Source organism: Pseudorca crassidens, chromosome 3 (assembly GCF_039906515.1).
Source record: "Pseudorca crassidens isolate mPseCra1 chromosome 3, mPseCra1.hap1, whole genome shotgun sequence".
In the NCBI taxonomy this organism is placed as follows: domain Eukaryota; kingdom Metazoa; phylum Chordata; class Mammalia; order Artiodactyla; family Delphinidae; genus Pseudorca; species Pseudorca crassidens.
In genome coordinates, this window is record NC_090298.1 from 117,605,931 (window position 1) to 117,627,121 (window position 21,191).

Consider the following 21,191-nt stretch of genomic DNA (forward strand, 5'->3'; position numbering starts at 1 on the left):
AATCAGCAAACATGAGGAGGTTTATTTCCTAGTCATGTCTTTTTCTCAAATTTAGCCACCCCCATGTGCTAAAATTTTTCCTTCTCTTCTTTAGGTAAATATGTTGGTCTTGAATTTATGGCTTCCACAATTAATAAAAGAACTAGCTGTAGTTAGAACTGTAAATCTTTGGCATAGATTTAATTATTGAATCACTATTTTAAAATGTGTTTAAAATAAAGACTGTAGCTATTACATAAAATCTAAGATTTCCTTGGGTAAACATTTATAATTTTTTTTAGTAGGGAAATTCAGGATTAAAGTATTTTTCTAAGACAACACTGATAAACTTTATTGCAATCAATAATTATGCAAATTTCAGCATTTAAAAAAATTTGAGTAAAACAAGAAAATAAAATTGAGTGATTAAATAAGATTTAGAATACTCTTGATACCCTAACCTCCTTAAACCCATTCTGGAATAGAATGGGTATAAACAAAGTGACAAATATAACTTGAATTCCTCATCAGTGGGTTTTTTTTGGTGGGGGGTAGAAAGAGATTACTTTTACAAATAGCAATGAATATAATGCAAATTTACACTGTCCTTCAGGTTGGAAACTACAGCATTCACCCTGAGCACATACAGTAATTGAAAAAAAAACTTTTAAATGAGACAAAGGTAAATATGTTTTGTATTTCCAGGAGTCAGTACTTGGTAAATTCATTAACATCGAAGCAAATATGTTTTTTGGACAAACTGATAAGTAGCTTGCATATGAGCATGGGTTTGAAACAGCCTCAAGTTGAGATGGTAACTTAGAGAACTGGTATTTTGAGTTATCCTCTACACAATTGGACTAAATGTTTAGAATAATTTACATAGTATAAATATTAAGCAATAGAACATTATAGAGTGCTAGCAATGGAGTAAACTTAATAAGGAGCCATTCAAAAATCTATTTCTAAAAGTCTAAAAAACTGTATTGCTAATAACCTACATATATGGATTTTTTTCTTGTTCATATACATAACATAGCGCTCTAATATGTTCTCTTAGATACCCATATCCAAGATAAAACTCTTCTTGGAATTCTAATTTGTAAAACCGAACCACCTTTAAAGAGCTAGTGGTCACACACAAAGAATATATAATGAAAGAATTAAAATTACACACACACACAATGGACCAATATGAAGGAATCACGAAAGAAGCAATATAAGTGAAAGTACAAACGATAAACACACTTCCACTTTAAGCCACAGGATGTCGTTGTTCTCCAAGGAGAGGATTGTTTTAACCGGAAAAAAAATAAATAAATAACGATTATTCTCGCACCAGAAAGGCTCACCACTGTTCCGGTGCTTTATAGACTATAAACACACCCATATTGTTAAGATCAGCTGGGATATCAGGAACAAAGACTCAGAAGGAAGGTCTCAAAAGGACTACATATTTCTACTCATGAAGTGTTTATTTACTAACCAGAAGCGAGTCACGATGTTAACTTCAGGACCAGAGGGGCAGGGAGCCTGGCTCCTGCTTCACTCGCTTCTGCTCCTCGCAGCCTGGGAGACAGGGAGCAGCCCGGTCCATTATTCGGTCCCCGAGGAAGCCAAACACGGCAGCTTCGTGGGCCGCATCGCCCAGGACCTGGGGCTGGAGCTGGCGGAGCTGGTGCCGCGTCTGTTCCGGGTGGCGTCCAAAGGCCGCGGGGACCTTCTGGAGGTAAATCTGCAGAATGGCATTTTGTTTGTGAATTCTCGGATCGACCGGGAGGAGCTGTGCGGGTGGAGCGCGGAGTGCAGCATCCACCTGGAGGTGATCGTGGACCGGCCGCTGCAGGTGTTCCATGTGGAGGTGGAAATAAAGGATATTAACGACAATCCGCCTGTATTCCCAGCGACACACAAAAATCTCTTTATTTCCGAAACTAGGCCTCTTGACTCTCATTTTTCACTAGAGGGCGCCTCCGATGCAGATATCGGGGCCAACGCTCTGCTGACTTACAGACTGAGCCCCAATGAGTATTTCTCTCTGGAAGTACCGACCAACGACGAGCAGGTAACACCGCTCGAACTAGTACTAAAAAAACCTTTAGACAGGGAAGTCACTTCAGAGCTTCTCTTGGTGCTCAAAGCAACGGATGGGGGCAAACCTGAGCTGACAGGCACTGTACAGTTAAACATCACAGTGCTGGATGCAAATGACAACGCCCCAGTGTTTGACAAAGCAGTTTATCGTATAAAATTACTGGAAAATGCAAGAAACGGTACACTGGTTATTAGACTTAACGCCTCGGATTTGGACGAGGGTTCAAACGGCCACATTCTTTATTCCTTTGCAACTGATGTCTCCTCTAATACAGAAGCCTCTTTTCGCATAGATGCAAACAGTGGAGAAATAAAAGTGAATGGAAAAATAGATTTTGAAGAAATTAAATTATGGAAACTTCAAATAGAAGCAGTTGACAAAGGAAACCCCCCAATGTTTGGTCACTGCACAATCTTGATAGAAGTCTTGGACATCAACGATAATGCCCCAGAGTTGCTAGTGACGTCACTGTTGCTTTCTATTCCAGAGGATGCTCCACCGGGGACTGTCATCGCTCTAATCAGTGTAACCGACCATGACGCCGGTGGCAATGCGCTGGTGACCTGCTCACTAACACCCCAAGTCCCCTTCAAACTGGTGTCCACCTTCAAGAATTACTATTCGCTAGTGCTGGACAGCGCCCTGGACCGAGAGAAAGTGTCGGAATATGCTCTAGTACTGATCGCGAGGGACGGGGGCTCGCCTTCTCTGTCGACCATGGCCAGCGTGTCCGTGGAGGTGGCCGACGTGAACGACAACGCGCCCGCGTTCGCGCAGCCCGAGTACACGGTGTTCGTGAAGGAGAACAACCCGCCCGGCTGCCACATCTTCACGGTGTCGGCTCGGGACGCGGACGCGCTGGAGAACGCGCTGGTGTCCTACTCGCTGGTGGAGCGGCGGGTGGGCGAGCGATCGCTGTCGAGCTACGTGTCGGTGCACGCGGAGAGCGGCAAGGTGTACGCGCTGCAGCCGCTGGACCACGAGGAGCTGGAGCTGCTGCAGTTCCAGGTGAGCGCGCACGACGCGGGCGTGCCGCCTCTGGGCAGCAACGTGACGCTGCAGGTGTTCGTGCTGGACGAGAACGACAACGCGCCCGCGCTGCTGCTGCCCGGGCCGGGCGGCGGGGCGGGCGCGTTGAGCCAGCTGGTGGCTCGGTCGGTGGGCGCGGGCCACGTGGTGGCGAAGGTGCGCGCGGTGGACGCGGACTCGGGCTACAACGCGTGGCTGTCGTACGAGCTGCAGCCGGCGGCGGGTGGCGCGCACAGCCCGTTCCGCGTGGGGCTGTACACGGGCGAGATCAGCACGACGCGCACCCTGGACGAGGCGGACGCGCCGCGCCATCGCCTGCTGGTGCTGGTGAAGGACCACGGCGAGCCGGCGCTGACGGCCACGGCCACCGTGCTGCTGTCGCTGGAGGACAGCGGCCAGGCGCCCAAGGCCTCTTCGCGGGCGTCGACGGGCGCCGCTGGCGCGGAGGCCGCTCTGGTGGATGTGAACGTGTACCTGATCATCGCCATCTGCGCGGTGTCCAGCCTGTTTGTGCTCACGCTGCTGCTGTACGCGGCGCTGCGGTGCTCGGCGCCGCCCAGCGAGGGCGCGTGCGGGCCCGGGAAGCCCACGCTGGTGTACTCCAGCGCGATGGGGAGCTGGTCTTACTCGCAGCAGAGGCGGCAGCGGGTGTGCTCTGGGGAGGGGCCGCCCAAGGCAGATCTCATGGCCTTCAGCCCTAGTGTCCCTCCAGGTTCGAGTTCTGGAGATATTGGAGACCAACAGGAATTTTGCGAGAATGTAAGTACAGTAATTCTGAGATGTATCATGCCTCTTAATGTCAATCACATAGTAGTTCACTAACAAATTACTGTTAAGTCCATTGCTTCAGTTATTTGTTGTCTTTTTCTTGCGATGGTTTTTTCTAAAGCACAATGGAAGTACAGCCATTTTTATTACTTTTCACCACAGTCTTCTTGAATATACGGGGAATATTATTTAGTTGGAGAAATAATAATAATAGTAAAAATGAAATAGACTGCTAAAGCTTCCTGTAAATGAGCAAGGCTAAGTCAGCCAGGAAGGAGACAAGGATCACTGATGGGAAATGGAGGATGTGGGTGAGGCTCAAATCTTCTACTTCTCAATTTTGCAGCAAGTTTATTCTTCCTATTCATTTTCTTATTCTATTTGGTGTCCTCTACGCATTATGTTTATGCATTCAAAATTACCCTAATAATTCATAATTTGGTTTTTTGGGGTTTATACATGTGTACATTCTTACCTTCCTATAATCTATAAGCTTGTGTATTACTGACGGGCATGGGCTGTTAAGGTGGCCTCATTTTATAAATGATTTTGTTTCTTTATAATCAATGACATGCTTCTTTGAGAAAGTAGGTAGAATTTTAGCCTTTCCTTTGGGGATGATTTTACTTTTTTTGTCTTTAATCCCCTCATAATTTAAACTTATTTTCTTCATAGTCTTCAGCTGCTTCAGATAGACAACTTAAAATTTTTTCTAATGTAATGACAATTTTGCTAGTTGCCTGTTGAACGCATTGCTGCTCTCCTCCACATTAATTTCTGCTATCTTCTAATTTATTTGGAAAATTTATTTGAGCATTGACCATACTTATATTTCTTCCATTCATGGTACCTGTAATGAGGCTGTATGAAAATATTTTAGAGTGGGAAATTCACACTTCTTTGTGCTTTGAGGTTCAAAAGGGTCTTCCCATATAGGGAAATTGTGATACTTCTGCCTGTATTCACCAAGATGCCTGGTCTTCAAAATAACATTGCTCTAAATAATTTAAGCATAACAATCATGGAATATATATAAAGGCATTTCCATTTGACAATGGTGCTGTTGATCACATTTCAGTATTTAACATTGTGTACTCAAAATGTTTTTAACATTGAGTACTTTAGATATATTGATACAAACTCTTTTTTTGTCTCAATGCTATGTTCATGTGAATTGTTTTCTTTAAAGATATCACAGAGAACTTGAAATTAGAGCTGTAAGGGTGTGAATCAAATAATGTGGAAGTTTATTTTGTTCTTTTTGGCTCAAATGTACAAATTAGAGATTCTTTAATTGTACTGAATGGAGAAATAAATTATATATGATATATTTACATATGGGAGGAGAACCACGTTATAGATAGGGTAAAGTTAATAGAAATTCTGAGAAGGCTATTTTCTACCTAGAATGTAGGGTGACTTCCATGAAGATGAACATTAGGAAATCTTCAGAAAAGGAAAAGCCATATCCTAGTTTATGGTACTGGAATTTTCTTCATTGATAGCTACAGAATAGAACAAGAGTAAACATTGGTCACTAATTATAATCAACCACCACTATTTGAGATATTTCTATTTGTAAGATATGGCATGAAGGGCTTAAAATACATAATTTCATTTAAGTCTTATAACAACTTGTAAAGTACATTTGACTATCCAAGTTCTAAAGATTAGATAAGAGATGTTGAGATGTTTATCTATCTTGTCCACTGCTATCCAGCTAGTACATGATGGAGATGATATTCAAATGCATATCTCTTAGATTTGAGAGCCATTCTTTAATTTATTGTAGAACTTTGTAGAGTAAATCTTTTATCTGATGAGGCATAGTTCTGGCTAGGAGAATCAAGCACAAGCTGTATACAGAGTAATCCTCCTTTCTGTTTTGCTTAGAAAAACCCTTCATGATTATCTTCATGGTTAACTTTGTACAATATCATAACTGAGATAAGAATTAAGATTTTTTTATGTTTATTTTTTTATGTTGCTAAGTGATTTTTTTTCTCAGAAGTTTCATGGACATCATTATCATTTGTCTTAGTGCCACATTGAGATAGGTTTTTACATTATTTGATCGGTAAATAATTAAGAGTTGTCTGCTAAGGACTATTGATCAGTTGTTTGGAAGTGATATAAATAAGCAGAATCATTTAATATATGAGGAAAATCAGAAGACTGAGGTCTGCAAAGTTCTTGCAGAACACCAAAGCCAAATAATACATGTGGAAATGACCTTGTTCTTTTTACACTGTGAATAAGAATAATGTTTTGACAAATATAAGCGGTAATATGATTATTTCTTGGATCCTGAACATCAGTGAAGGATCAATAATTGTTTCCAAAATTGTATACTTCAATAACAGCTTTAAAGGTGTATATTTCTCATGAAAATCTTTGAAAGTGTGTGGGTCTTTCAAGATTCAGCCTCCTTCAATCTTGTTGTCTGAGAGATTTGTGCCAATTGAACAAATGATCTGTGATCAAATAACTGTGTATACTTCAATAAGCCATGATAGCACAGAGTGAACATCACTGCGTATATTCTACAGTTTTGTAGACAGTACTTCTAATCTGTTAATTTTGAAGAACCTACTGGGTTTCCAAGAATGGCTTCAAGATCTATTTCTCTGTTTAATGTTTTCAATAAATAGTAGTACTAGACCTATTATGAAATAATAGTGGATGATGAGGACTGGTAGAACATTAAACCATGCACTCCAATACTTGACTATCAAGACATACAGCTGGAATTTAAGACTAACCAGATTGATTTAGAAAAGGTCAGGCACGAAGTTCCTTAGCCTTTTCAATCAATCTTACAAAATCAATGTTAACAACTATATCAATGTGACTTCTTGGCATTAGCCTATTGCCGGATCTCAGGCCCATCCCCAAAGATGAGTTCAAAGATATCATAATCTATTCTTTAGGAGCTAGCTGAGATAGTGATATCTGAAATAGCACAGCCAAAGTGCAAAAGTCGTGTCATTGGTTCATACAATATATCAAACTCTTTTACGAATTGGTGTTCATCCAATGTCACTTTATATACTTGCAAAATACCACATTTCTGGAAAGTAATTCCTAAATTAACAACTGGTTTTAATTCAGACATGTAATATCATCATCTCCCTTGGGTAAACATTCTCATGTTTATTTCTCTGCCTTTAAAGACTCCACATTGCATATAACATCTCATTCCCCAGTTTCCATAATGAAGTGGTTGGAGGCCTGTTGCTTCTTTCTTCTACAAAATAAATCTGACAGGCCTTGAACATCATGTTAAACCTACTGTTATCTAGCCTAATGTTATATTTTGAAAAGAGGCTCATATGAGTGGTTGTTTCATAGATGCATAACAGAATTCAGTGTCATAAAAGGTGATGAGCCTGCTTTGTTTGTTTTTTAAGAAATAATTTTTAATTGTCTTTAAAAAGAATTCTAGCAGAATAATAATATTGGGAAAAGAGTAAATTTGAAAAAAATGAAACAAGGTTTGAAATTAGCAATAGAATATATGTATGTGTTCAAGATAAAGGAAAATATTAACATACAAATAAATATACTAGTACTTTTTTCATTGTAATATTTTTAGATTCGACATGAACCATTAAAACCATACAACAAAATACTCAAGCTAGAGTGATACTTATTCTGAACCACTTTCTACTCTAAACTTCCACTGTACCCTCTTTTTTCCTCCTTAAATCCCAAGGTAATATGAAAAGATGAAGGACATGTAACTAAATTACAACTTCAGGCAATGAAAACTCACATCAACAATTCTGATTTTCTAGTTGGTATTTTATGAAATCGAATTTCCATTAGTGCTAATGGAAGTAATATGGAAGGTCATTTAGCATTTGGTTGAATTGTTTGATTATTTTCTATGATTTTTTAGCACAATATTAGGCACTTAGAGGCAATGTGATTAGAAGTCATTTCCCTTGTTTTGGATAAACTTACAATCTCAAACCCAAAATTCTTTTAAGACGAAATAGGTCAGCTATTTTCATGAATATGACTTGATAGATATACAAAAGCCAACGTTGGTGAGTGGAAATACCAATATGGCACAGAAATTTTCATGGTGATTTTTATTTCATTGAATGGTAAAAAGTTCATTCTATAGTTAAAAGACTACTTCTTTCATATATTGACACTATTACATAAAGTGTCATTTTGATATCTCTTATTATACTGTTAGCAATGCAACTTACATGAGAAAGCATATATGCCAAATATGTTTCATCTACATCAATAGACTTTTCTCTTATGAATTTTATGTTTTAAACTACCAAATTTGAAATATATTTTTGTTTTTCTTGTTGTTCTTCAATGCATATAAAGTTGTTTGTAACAGGAACACAATTAAATATAAATAATGATAAAGAATTAGAACTAATAAAAATATAAGTAGAAAGCAAGTGCACATAGATAAAAACACAATATGCAGACTTAAAGACTAAAGAAGTGTTATTAAAACTTCAAATTTGTCTTTGAGTTTCCTAGCAGCCAAAGTAACAAGGGTGACTAGAAGTAAAACAATTCAAATTTGATATTTTTATATGAGGAAATGTTTGAGTTTATTTTTTCATAATTTTTTCAATTGTAAAACTCTACATCAAACATAGGAACAAATATTTCAATTTGATGTTAATCAAGAATAAAATGCCATTTTCCATATACCATCAGTTTCAATATGACTTAAAATCTGATTTTTATTCCACAAATAAGCACTTTGGAAATATGATTTGGGGGGTAAAATAGCTTGAAACACGTGAACTTATTTTTTTCTCAAGTAAAATTCTGTGGTGTTGGATGTAGTGTACAATACTCACAATTTCAGGCACAAGGTGTCGCTCTTTACTTGGAGGAAATAGTTCATTCAAGGGTTGGTCTGAGCAGCCAGGAACTCCGCATTTAAAGACGCCATCATGCCGGTTGCTACCGTTAAAGGATCCTTTGAAACTTCTCAAAAATTCAGTAAGATTTTTAACCCAAAACTGGAGGCTATGGTACTGTAAATGTAAAGAATCTTATTTGGGAAGTCAATGTATGCAATGTTCGCGTCTGAAAGAAGGGGATTGGACACTGGGCGACTGCTGCTGTCGCTTCTGCTCCTCGCAGCCTGGGAGACGGGGAGCGGCCAGGTCTACTACTCCATTCCCGAGGAGGCCAAACACGGCACCTTCGTGGGCCGCATCGCCCAGGACCTGGGGCTGGAGCTGACGGAGCTGGTGCCGCGCCTGTTCCGGGTGGCGTCCAAAGGCCGCGGGGACCTTCTGGAGGTAAATCTGCAGAATGGCATTTTGTTTGTGAATTCTCGGATCGACCGGGAGGAGCTGTGCGGGCGGAGCGCGGAGTGCAGCATCCACCTGGAGGTGATCGTGGACCGGCCGCTGCAGGTGTTCCATGTGGAGGTGGAAGTAAAGGATATTAACGATAATCCACCGGTGTTCTCTCTCAGAGAACAAAAGCTGCTGATTTCTGAATCTAAGCAACCTGACTCTCATTTTCCTCTAGAGGGAGCTTCTGATGCGGATATTGGAGAGAATGCTCAATTGACCTACAGACTAAGTCAAAATGAGCACTTTTCTTTAGAATTACCAACAAATAGTAAGCAGACTAAAAGGCTGTCACTTACATTAAAGAAGTCTCTGGATAGAGAGAAAATTGCGGAACTTAATTTACTATTAACGGCTGCAGACGGCGGGAAACCGGAGCTCACTGGCACTGTTCATCTCTTCGTCCGCGTCTTGGATATTAACGACAATGATCCGGAATTTGAACAATCAGAATACAAGGTGAGATTGATGGAAAACGCAGCTAAAGAAACTCTTGTGATAAAGTTAAACGCCACAGATCAAGATGAAGGAGTCAACGGGGAGGTGACATACTCCTTGATGTCGATTAAGCCCAATGGAAAACGTTTATTTACACTACATGAAAACAGTGGAGAAGTAAGGGTCAATGGAACTTTAGACTATGAAGAAAACAAGGTTTATGAAATTGATGTACAGGCTACAGATAAGGGGAATCCCCCAATGGCAGGTCACTGTACAGTCTGGGTCGAAATCTTAGATGCCAATGATAACGCCCCTGAAGTCACTGTGACTTCCCTGTCTCTTCCAGTGCGGGAGGACACTCAGCCAAGCACGGTCATTGCGCTGATCAGTGTATCTGATCGCGACTCTGGTGCCAACGGACAGGTGATCTGTTCTCTAACGCCCAACGTCCCCTTCAAGATCATGTCCACGTTCAAGAACTATTACTCACTAGTGCTGGACAGCGCCCTGGACCGCGAGAGCATGTCTGTCTATAAACTGGTGGTTAGAGCGCGGGACGGGGGCTCGCCTTCCCTGTCGGCCACAGCCAGCCTGTCCGTGGAGGTGGCCGACGTGAACGACAACGCGCCCGCGTTCGCGCAGCCCGAGTACACGGTGTTCGTGAAGGAGAACAACCCGCCCGGCTGCCACATCTTCACGGTGTCGGCGCGGGACGCGGACGCGCAGGAGAACGCGCTGGTGTCCTACTCGCTGGTGGAGCGGCGGGTGGGCGAGCGAGCGTTGTCGAGCTACGTGTCGGTGCACGCGGAGAGCGGCAAGGTGTACGCGCTGCAGCCGCTGGACCACGAGGAGCTGGAGCTGCTGCAGTTCCAGGTGAGCGCGCGCGACGCGGGCGTGCCGCCTCTGGGCAGCAACGTGACGCTGCAGGTGTTCGTGCTGGACGAGAACGACAACGCGCCCGCGCTGCTGCTGCCCGGGCCGGGCGGCGCGGCGGGCGCGCTGAGCCAGCTGGTGGCGCGGTCGGTGGGCGCGGGCCACGTGGTGGCGAAGGTGCGCGCGGTGGACGCGGACTCGGGCTACAACGCGTGGCTGTCGTACGAGCTGCAGCCGGCGGCGGGTGGCGCGCACAGCCCGTTCCGCGTGGGGCTGTACACGGGCGAGATCAGCACGACGCGCGCCCTGGACGAGGCGGACGCGCCACGCCAGCGCCTGCTGGTGCTGGTGAAGGACCACGGCGAGCCGGCGCTGACGGCCACGGCCACCGTGCTGCTGTCGCTGGAGGACAGCGGCCAGGCGCCCAAGGCCTCTTCGCGGGCGTCGTCCGGCGCCGCTGGAGCGGAGACGGCGTTAGTGGATGTGAACGTGTACCTGATCATCGCCATCTGCGCGGTGTCCAGCCTGTTTGTGCTCACGCTGCTGCTGTACACGGCGCTGCGGTGCTCGGCGCCGCCCAGCGAGGGCGCGTGCGGGCCCGGGAAGCCCACGCTGGTGTGCTCCAGCGCGGTGGGGAGCTGGTCTTACTCGCAGCAGAGGCGGCAGCGGGTGTGCTCTGGGGAGGGGCCGCCCAAGACAGACCTCATGGCCTTCAGCCCCAGCCTTCCTCCCGGTCTGGATAGAGAAGTCGGAGAGGAAAGGCAGGAGGCAGGATCAAATCAACCTGGGCAGGTGAGTTCTATAGATTCCCCCCTTTTGAAGTCGCTGTTAAAATTTTTTAAATTCCAGTTTGTTTCAAAAAACATTTTAATGATGCTCTATACTTTGAGTATCATTTTAAAGAACAACGTTTGTTCGTGAAATGCCAGTGATACACATATACAATTTTAATCATATGAGGTATTAGGTTGTTTAGCCAATAAATATCCTATTTCTCCTAATGTTTTGTTAGAACATGTTTAAGAAAATGTAAGAATGACGTTCCTGTTATTTGATCTGTGTCACTTCATTTCAACTCTAACCCTAAGTAGTGTAGATAATCACTGTGGATTATTTCAATTTTACTTATCCTCTTTGTTTTTTAACAGGCTTTTGTCTTGATATTTTCACATTATTAGATCACTGACTTTTCTCACTTCAGGCTTGTATCAAAATTTTGACACTCTGTTAATTTGTTTTGAAGGGGTTTTCCTTTCTTTTTCTATGGTTTTAAACATTTATTGTCCATTGAATAATCTTTAGTTTTTCCTCTACCAATAAGATAAAACCTGTTTCCATATTACTTGCAGTAAAAAAATGCAGCCTTTTGTTCTAGTATGCTTATTTCATTGAAATAATATAACTAAAAGTTCTGTCCATTTTTAATTTTGTTCCATGAAGTGGGGAGAGATTTATGTACTATGTACTGAAAGAGAACTTCCAGGTTTATGCTTCCAAAGTAACTAGGCAAATAAAATCATTCATATTCCTCAATCAAGTTATTCAAATTTGCTAAAGGCATGCATATAGGATTATAATATCTGCAATATATGCTACCTGGCATTATTTCTTATGTTTCTGGATTTATGTGGAAAGAAGAAGTTAACTCTGTCAAAGTGAAGCCTATTGACATTTATCAATTTCATTCATCTCACATTTTAAAATTGAACTATAGTTGATTTACAATGTTGTGTTAATTTCTGCTGTACAGCAAAGTGATTCAGACATATATATATATATTTATATTCTTTTCCATTATGTATCATAGGATACTGAATATAGTTCTCTGTCAGTCCCATTTTTTTATGCATTCCGTATATAATAGCTTACATCTGCTAACCTCAACTCCCTCATCTAACATTTTAAATTCCCTATCTTTAAATGCTTTATCGCTGGTGTTTGTAAAATTTTCTTTCCATGTGGTTTAACCACATCTGAAGATTCTAGCAAAGATCATTTACCTCTAGGTCATCCTTCTAATTCAGTGGTTCTTAGCCACTTGTAGGATGGTGGAATCACTGACCTATTTGAGAATCTGATGAGAGTCATATATGGCCATTCTCCCCTTAAAATTACACAGCATACCACTTAGCATAATATTCAAGGATCCCATGCTGAAGCTCATTCTTGGACCTCTGTTTATGAAACTTTGTTTCTCAATATTAATTGTCTAAAAACATTCTTTATTCCAAATTAGGCAACAAGAATAAAATATGAAATATTTCAGACTCAAAAGTGATTAAACCATCATATCACTTATGAAATTTTGTAAATATAAATACATGTGGATGTTAGGTAGGACATACATTATAACCCATTTCCCAATGAAGTTCTTGGAATGACTGAACGTCATTTAAATTTAATAAAATGAAATTGGAATTTTTTTTACATCTTTATTGGAGTATAATTGCTTTACAGTGGTGTGTTAGTTTCTGCTTCATAACAAAGTGAATCAGTTATACATATACTTATGTTCCCATATCTCTTCCCTCTTGCATCTCCCTCCCTCCCACCCTCCCTATCCCACCCCTCCAGGCCGTCACAAAGCACGGAGCTGATCTCCCTGTGCTATGCGGCTGCTTCCCACTAGCTATCTGCCTTACATTTGGTAGTGTATATATGTGAAATTGGAATGTTTTAAGTAAAGGTTAAAATTTTGCAAATCATTACTTTTACACAGTACATAAGTAATCAATGCACATTTTAGATAATTCCAAATTATGTGGATTAATTTCTATGGTACAAATTTAGTGTCTTTTATACTTATTTTTAATTTCAGGATTACATTCTATGATGCAAAATTGTAATTTCATCCTATTTTGTAATTTGGTTGTTTAAGTATTAAGCTAAATTTAGATGTTCCTATCTGTTTAATAATTTAATTATGTCTAACAGTGTGTGAGGACTACCTACACACTACAATAAGGTTGCTTACCAATTATGGTACATTGACTATTTTTGAAAATGGAAGATATAAAATGAAGAAGCTTGATGGTGATAGACAATTTAAATAGTCCAGTAGCATCAAAATTCAAATATGTTTTTCATTAATTAAGAGCCAGTGTGGTAGTTGATTTAAGTTATTTTATACTTGTAGAACCATTCTTGGTTATTATTTTCTGGTTCTATAAAGATTTAATTTCTCAGTTTCCTTTATTATATGTAAAAGGAATGGTGATAACTTATTGGTTTAAAGATTTTGATTTGAATTTAAATGAGCTTATAAATAATATATTTACTTGTTCACAACTAGCTGTGGGATCTTATCTGTGTTTTGTTTTCCCTTAAAGCTGGTCTTGAATTAATGAATAAAATTATGAAGTCTTTTTATTCTCCCTTGAATCATAGTCACCATTGTGATTTTCTGAAGAGAAGCATATTCCGTGTAACTACTAACTGGCCTGAAAGGAAAGATTTAGATGGAAACTAAATGGTCATTATGAAGTTCATATTTTTTTGACTTTTGTCAATGAGATTGGGCTCCAAAACATTTCACGTGATCTTTTTCATATTAGTGCTCTACTGCCACTTCAGAATACTATGAAATTTGGAGGCTTTGATTCAACATTTTACAGGAAAATCCTTTACTCCTGCTAGAGTAAAATATTCCAGAATCCATACCGAAGCTTCATTTTTTCAACATATTATGTGAATGAGGGCAGTTGTATGAAAAGTAATCACATTTGAGTATCAAGGAACCGAAAACATCTTCCATATTTATGATGAATTATAGTATTCACCAGGTTTATGAATAAAATAATTTATATGAATGAAATATTTGTTTCTTTTCCTTTACTAGATGAGGGAATTCTTGGCTTTCTCCTAAAGTCTTAGAATGAAGTGCTTTTGAAGGATAAAAATCATTACAAATGTGAATTGTAAGCAATATAAGGGCAGAGGTGATGTATATTATTCTTTATTTTATTGGCCATGATAGCTAAGGAGTAGGTTCTGACATGCCACATTTCAATGATTATTTTATGATCGACTTTGAAGCAGACTATTTTTAAAACTGAAGTATAATAGAATTATTGTGCTTTGTTACAAATATCATGTATATTAAATAAATAGGCATTTACAAATGATCCATGAAAATATCCAAAAAGTCGAAATAGATTTAAAGTGAACCAAAAAGTGGCTAAACCAAAAAGAACCTCAGGATCTTTCTTGTACTTACATAATCAGTCACATGATGTCGCTGTACACTCAAAAGGTGAAAAGGGAAAACTTTCTCCACGCCCAGATTTCAACCATCCACAGAATAATCGACTCCATACTGACAGGAATGCTGGGTAAATTTTACTAAATATATACTTACAGAAGGGGAGACTGGTCATAAATGTTGGCAGGCGAGCTATCTCTTAAAACTGACAGTCTCACCTCAGAGATCTCTTTGTCTGCAATGGAGTTTTCCTGGCGAGGAGGCTTCGAAGCTCGGCGCCTGCTGCTCTCGCTTCTGCTCCTCGCAGCCTGGGAGACGGGGAGCGGCCAGGTCCATTATTCGGTCTCTGAGGAAGCCAAACACGGCAGCTTCGTGGGCCGCATCGCCCAGGACCTGGGGCTGGAGCTGGCGGAGCTGGTGCCGCGTCTGTTCCGGGTGGCGTCCAAAGGCCGCGGGGACCTTCTGGAGGTAAATCTGCAGAATGGCATTTTGTTTGTGAATTCTCGGATCGACCGGGAGGAGCTGTGCGGGCGGAGCGCGGAGTGCAGCATCCACCTGGAGGTGATCGTGAACCGGCCGCTGCAGGTGTTCCATGTGGAGGTGGAGGTGAAGGACATTAATGATAACCCGCCGGTGTTCAGAGGAGAACAAAAGGTACTTATTTCTGAATCTGCTCCTCTGGACTCTCGTTTTCCTCTAGAGGGCGCTTCCGATGCGGATATCGGCCTAAACTCTCTTGTGACCTATAGGTTAAGTCTAAATGAGTATTTTACTCTTAAAGTAATAACGAAAACCGATAAAAGTGTATTGCCTGAACTCATTCTTCGGAAGTCATTGGATAGAGAAGAAATGCCAGAACTTAATATATTGCTGACCGCTCTGGATGGCGGTAAACCCGAACTAACAGGATCTGTTCAGATTCAAATAACCATCCTGGATGTTAATGACAACGCTCCTGAGTTTGATACGCCTGGCTATAAAGTAGTGCTGTTTGAAAATATCCCAAACAACACCAGAGTGATTCAACTAAACGCTTCTGATCTAGACGAAGGACCAAATAGAGAAATTTCCTATGGAATCAGAATGATTCTGCCAGTGAGTGAGAAATGTATGTTTTCAATAAATGCAGAAACAGGTGAAATTAGGATTTATGGTAAACTGGATTTTGAAGAGAATAATGAGTATGAAATTCAGGTTAACGCTATTGATAAAGGGATTCCTTCTATGGCAGGTCACTGCACGGTCCTGGTGGAAGTTCTGGACCTGAATGACAATACCCCCGAGGTAATGATCACTTCGCTTTCGCTCCCAGTGCGAGAGGACGCTCAGGTGGGCACCGTCATCGCCTTGATCAGCGTGTCCGACCGCGACTCCGGCGCCAACGGGCAGGTGACCTGCTCACTAACACCCCAGGTCCCCTTCAAGCTGGTGTCCACCTTCAAGAAGTACTATTCGCTGGTACTTGACAGCGCCTTGGATCGCGAGAATACGGCGAACTATGAGGTGGTAGTGACAGCGCGGGACGCGGGCTCGCCTTCCCTGTCGGCCACAGCCAGCGTGTTCGTGGAGGTGGCCGACGTGAACGACAACGCGCCCGCGTTCGCGCACCCCGAGTACACGGTGTTCGTGAGGGAGAACAACCCGCCCGGCTGCCACATCTTCACGGTGTCGGCTCGGGACGCGGACGCGCTGGAGAACGCGCTGGTGTCCTACTCGCTGGTGGAGCGGCGGGTGGGCGAGCGAGCGCTGTCGAGCTACGTGTCAGTGCACGCGGAGAGCGGCAAGGTGTACGCGCTGCAGCCGCTGGACCACGAGGAGCTGGAGCTGCTGCAGTTCCAGGTGAGCGCGCGCGACGCGGGCGTGCCGCCTCTGGGCAGCAACGTGACGCTGCAGGTGTTCGTGCTGGACGAGAACGACAACGCGCCCGCGCTGCTGCTGCCGGGGCCGGGCGGCGGGGCGGGCGCGCTGAGCCAGCTGGTGACGCGGTCGGTGGGCGCGGGCCACGTGGTGGCGAAGGTGCGCGCGGTGGACGCGGACTCGGGCTACAACGCGTGGCTGTCGTACGAGCTGCAGCCGGCGGCGGGTGGCGCGCGCAGCCCGTTCCGCGTGGGGCTGTACACGGGCGAGATCAGCACGACGCGCGCCCTGGACGAGGCGGACGCGCAGCGCCATCGCCTGCTGGTGCTGGTGAAGGACCACGGCGAGCCGGCGCTGACGGCCACGGCCACCGTGCTGCTGTCGCTAGAGGACAGCGGCCAGGCGCCCAAGGCCTCTACACGGGCGTCGACGGGCGCCGCTGGCGCGGAGGCCGCTCTGGTGGATGTGAACGTGTACCTGATCATCGCCATCTGCGCGGTGTCCAGCCTGTTGGTGCTCACGCTGCTGCTGTACACGGCGCTGCGGTGCTCGGCGCCGCCCAGCGAAGGCGCGTGCGGACCCGGGAAGCCCACGCTGGTGTACTCCAGCGCGGTGGGGAGCTGGTCTTACTCGCAGCAGAGGCGGCAGCGGGTGTGCTCTGGGGAGGGGCCCCCCAAGGCAGATCTCATGGCCTTCAGTCCCTGTCTTCAACCGTCAGGAGAAGATTGTTTAAGTCCTTCTAGTGAAGTAAGTCCTTGATATCTTTCAAGTATATTAGTCATTTTGAACTTTTCGTGTATTAGACCAACTTTTCAAGTAATATTAAATAATGGGATAAAGATGAAATGGAAGCCATTGATCTCCACATTAAAAATTTTTCTCATTCTATAATTTTTCATATTATCTATGAATGGTTCGCCTTGAAAGATATAAGTACGTTTGAGTAAAAACTGTCTAGGTTCTGATAACTCAAATTTATTTTTAATTTGTACTTAATTTCATGATTAAAGAAAATTTGCAAGGTTAGTGCAGAGAGTTCCCAGATATCATTAACTGGATTCCTTTACTGCTCTTTATGTGCATAGGCTTGTAAAATAGCCTTGTTGTCCACCAATCTAATTCCAGTAAATCTCCTTTTGAGTATTATAACAATAATAAAAATTATGTTATTATTGCTAAGATGAATAATTTTATGTTATTCCCATGGAGTGCCTTCTTTCTTTCAATTGGGATTGGCTACAGTATTTTTCTTATTTACATAAATATAATAACATTAAAATATTATAATATCCATCTAAAGCAGGATACACCTTATTTTTTATTTTTTATTTTTGCGGTACGCGGGCCTCTCACTGTTGTGGCCTCTCCCGTTGCGGAGCACAGGCTCCGGACGCACAGGCTCAGCGGCCATGGCTCACGGGCCCAGCCGCTCCACGGCATGTGGGATCCTTCTGGACTGGGGCACGAACCCACGTCCCCTGCATCGGCAGGCGAACTCTCAACCACTGTGCCACCAGGGAAGCCCCAGTATACACCTTATAATTGGTGGTTTATAATAATTTACTTGCCTTTTTTTCTTGGTAGCACACAAGTAATGGTGCATCTTACAATTAATAACATTTCTTTGATTCAATAAAACATAAGAGTACTTATTGGTCCCCTATTATTTTCCAGGACCTGTTCTAGGATCTTTAATTGTATTATCTTATTTAATTATCATATCACTCTTATGGTGCAGGTACAATATCTATCATCAGAATTTTACTTTAAGAAGTCTGAAACTTAAGCCACATAGACTGTGCAAAGTGGCTCAAACTCAGTTTTGAAGGATCATCAACTCATTATGGCATACTACTGCTCTGACACAATTATCAGGTGAATCTTCTAAAGTGCATTTTACATCTTGTAACTTTCTTCCACACAAAGCCTTTCCATAGTGTCTTTTAGTGAGAGGGAAAGAAGCAAGTAAAGAGGGAGATACTGAAGATGAGACAGGCAGAGAAAGAATGAAGACAAAGATGGAAAATATGAAAGAGAATAGAATAGAGAAAAAAATAAGAGCATAGGGTTGGCCATAAAAGTGGGGTGACTTTTCCTTAGTAGGGAATGAGTAATAGAGAATATAAAGAAAAATGTTGACATAAGAAGAGAACCATTGAGTTCATATTTGATGACTTTTATCTCTGGGTAAATCATCTGAGAAACAGGTTGTGGGAATGAGACTGGGAATTTGAGAAGAGAGAAGAAAATATGGAAGAATCTCTGTAGGCAGGAATTATGAATTCACTTGAGGGCTCAAGTGAGGTAAAGGTGAGAGTAAACTTGTAGAGAATATAGTAATCCTGGTTAAGTGACTAACACACTGAGAAGCTCAGTAGAAGGAATGGAGAAAACTGATAGTTAGGCTGTGTGTTGGAAGCTAAAGAAAATGTTAGAGGGGTGCTATAAGTAGGTGTGTGCCTTTAGGGTGTCTGGAAGGGCATGTTTTAAATGGTTGACTGTGTAGTCTAGGTTAGGTGGAGAGATAAATGAGACAGGTAGGGCCTGATAGACAAGAATAATTAGAACCAAAAAACGATTCCCATTATAAGAGTAAAGGTATGTTAATAAAAGTAATGGAGCAATGAGGAGGATGAGGGTGAGAGAATACCAAATGCTCTACTCACATTTTCAGAGGGGAGCAAAGATTCAGAAATGAACCCAACTCTTATTTCCTGCAGAGTTGTGCACAAAACAGGCAAGAGAATTATTGGGGCTATGTTCTTTCTTTCCTAGCCCTATTTGGCCTGGATCTTGGTAACTTGGTAAAGATAGGTACAGTATTAGATAAAAGTAAGAGCCCCTTCCTTTCTTCCTTGCTAGAGATGTGTTACCATCTGTATCTACCTGTTGTTACTTGGAAAATCAGTCAGTTTAAATGATAGTAGGACTTTCTCCAGTGATGGTGTAAGATACGGAGAAAGAAGAGGGAAATTTAACCTATTGGTAGTAATTTCATTTCTAGCAAATACATAATATACTAGTTCTTGGCACGTTTTATACAAAGAGAATCCAGAAATTTAAAGAATCGTTATATCTAAATGGTCTACATTGTGTGTTTATGTACACACACACGCACATACAAACTCATACGCACATTGATGGACATTTCCTTCGAATACAAATATTTTATCCAAATTTCACAGTCATATTTGGGGGAATTTATAAATATTGTGTTTATTTAAAATCTTGTATATCAGTTACCGAATTTCCACATTCATCTGTTTTATTCTTATGTGATTCGTTATGTTTCCATTTTGAGTCAAGGGAGTTGTGTGAATAGGTCTCAAAAATATTACAGGAAAAGGACATTCCCACCCAAATCTACAAAGCTGTGCAGAACTAGAGTCTGAGTTCTAAAAGCAAATGTAGAATATTACCTCTTTTTACAAATTCTGCACCACGTTTTACACATGCAAAAATGTACTTGTGGAAAGATGGAACTCATAAACCAATTTCAACTAGCATCCAGTGCTGAGCAGAATACAGTGATTTACTGTTGCTGGAAAGAAAAACATTTAATCTTCCATTACGTATTTGCAATGAAAAATGTCACGAAATGCAAGAAAAAAAAAACCCTACATCAACCGAAAATATGGACCGAGTCATTTTTACACTTACACATTCATGCGCATGGTGTCGCTCTTCACTGAGAACAATTCCTCGAAGAAAGCGCCTCCCCTCTTTCCTCCCCGCAGAAAATTTGGCAGATAGTGGAAAACCTCTAGTGAATTCTCCCGCAATAGAAGCCCGTAAAATTAGACCTTGAGAGACATTTGAGGTAAGGTAGTCTATATACTTCAGATATCTCTGAAGGCTTTTGAGTGTACCATGCTGTCTTCCTGGAGAGGAGGCCCAGGAGCTCGGCTTTTGCTTCTCTCGCTTCTGCTCCTCGCAGCATGGGAGGCGGGGAGCGGCCAGGTCCACTACTCGGTTCCGGAGGAGGCCAAACACGGCACCTTCGTGGGCCGCATCGCCCAGGACCTGGGGCTGGAGCTGGCGGAGCTGGTGCCGCGCCTGTTCCGGGTGGCGTCCAAAGGCCGCGGGGACCTTCTGGAGGTAAATCTGCAGAATGGCATTTTGTTTGTGAATTCTCGGATCGACCGGGAGGAGCTGTGCGGGCGGAGCGCGGAGTGCAGCATCCACCTGGAGGTGATCGTGGATAGGCCGCTGCAGGTGTTTCATGTGGAGGTGGAAGTTACAGATATTAACGACAACCCGCCTGTGTTCCCTGAAAGTGAAAAAAGAATAATCATTGCTGAATCTAGACCTCCGGAAACTCGGTTCCCACTAGATGGCGCATCTGATGCAGATATTGGAGTAAACTCCGCCTTGACCTACCGAGTCTATCCCAACGATTATTTCACTTTGGACACACAAAACAACCGTGAACAAACGTCTTCGTTATCACTTGTGTTAAGGAAATCATTGGACAGAGAGGAAATTCAGGAACATAGTTTATTATTGACAGCTAGTGATGGAGGCAAACCCGAGCTGACCGGCACAGTTCAGCTGCTGATTACAATCCTGGATGTGAATGATAACGCCCCAGAATTTGACC

General features: G+C 42.5%; 1 protein-coding gene across 11 annotated transcripts in view; it reads left to right on the top strand.

Moving 5' to 3' along the window:
• Positions 1-21,191, top strand: part of LOC137221762 (protocadherin alpha-C2) — a 172,225-nt gene that overhangs the window by 57,675 nt on the left and 93,359 nt on the right. Inside the window, exon 2 of one of the 11 annotated variants that reach the window (XM_067731973.1) lies at positions 2,562-2,740. The exons of 7 other annotated variants lie outside the window; for them this stretch is intronic. In XM_067731973.1, the coding sequence (XP_067588074.1) occupies positions 2,562-2,594 (33 nt within the window). In that variant the 3' untranslated portion in view covers positions 2,595-2,740. Of the gene's footprint in view, positions 1-960; positions 3,863-3,889; positions 11,326-11,349; positions 17,339-21,191 lie in introns of those variants that run through there. 3 more of the 11 variants (XM_067731965.1, XM_067731967.1, XM_067731963.1) reach the window with 3 other exon arrangements.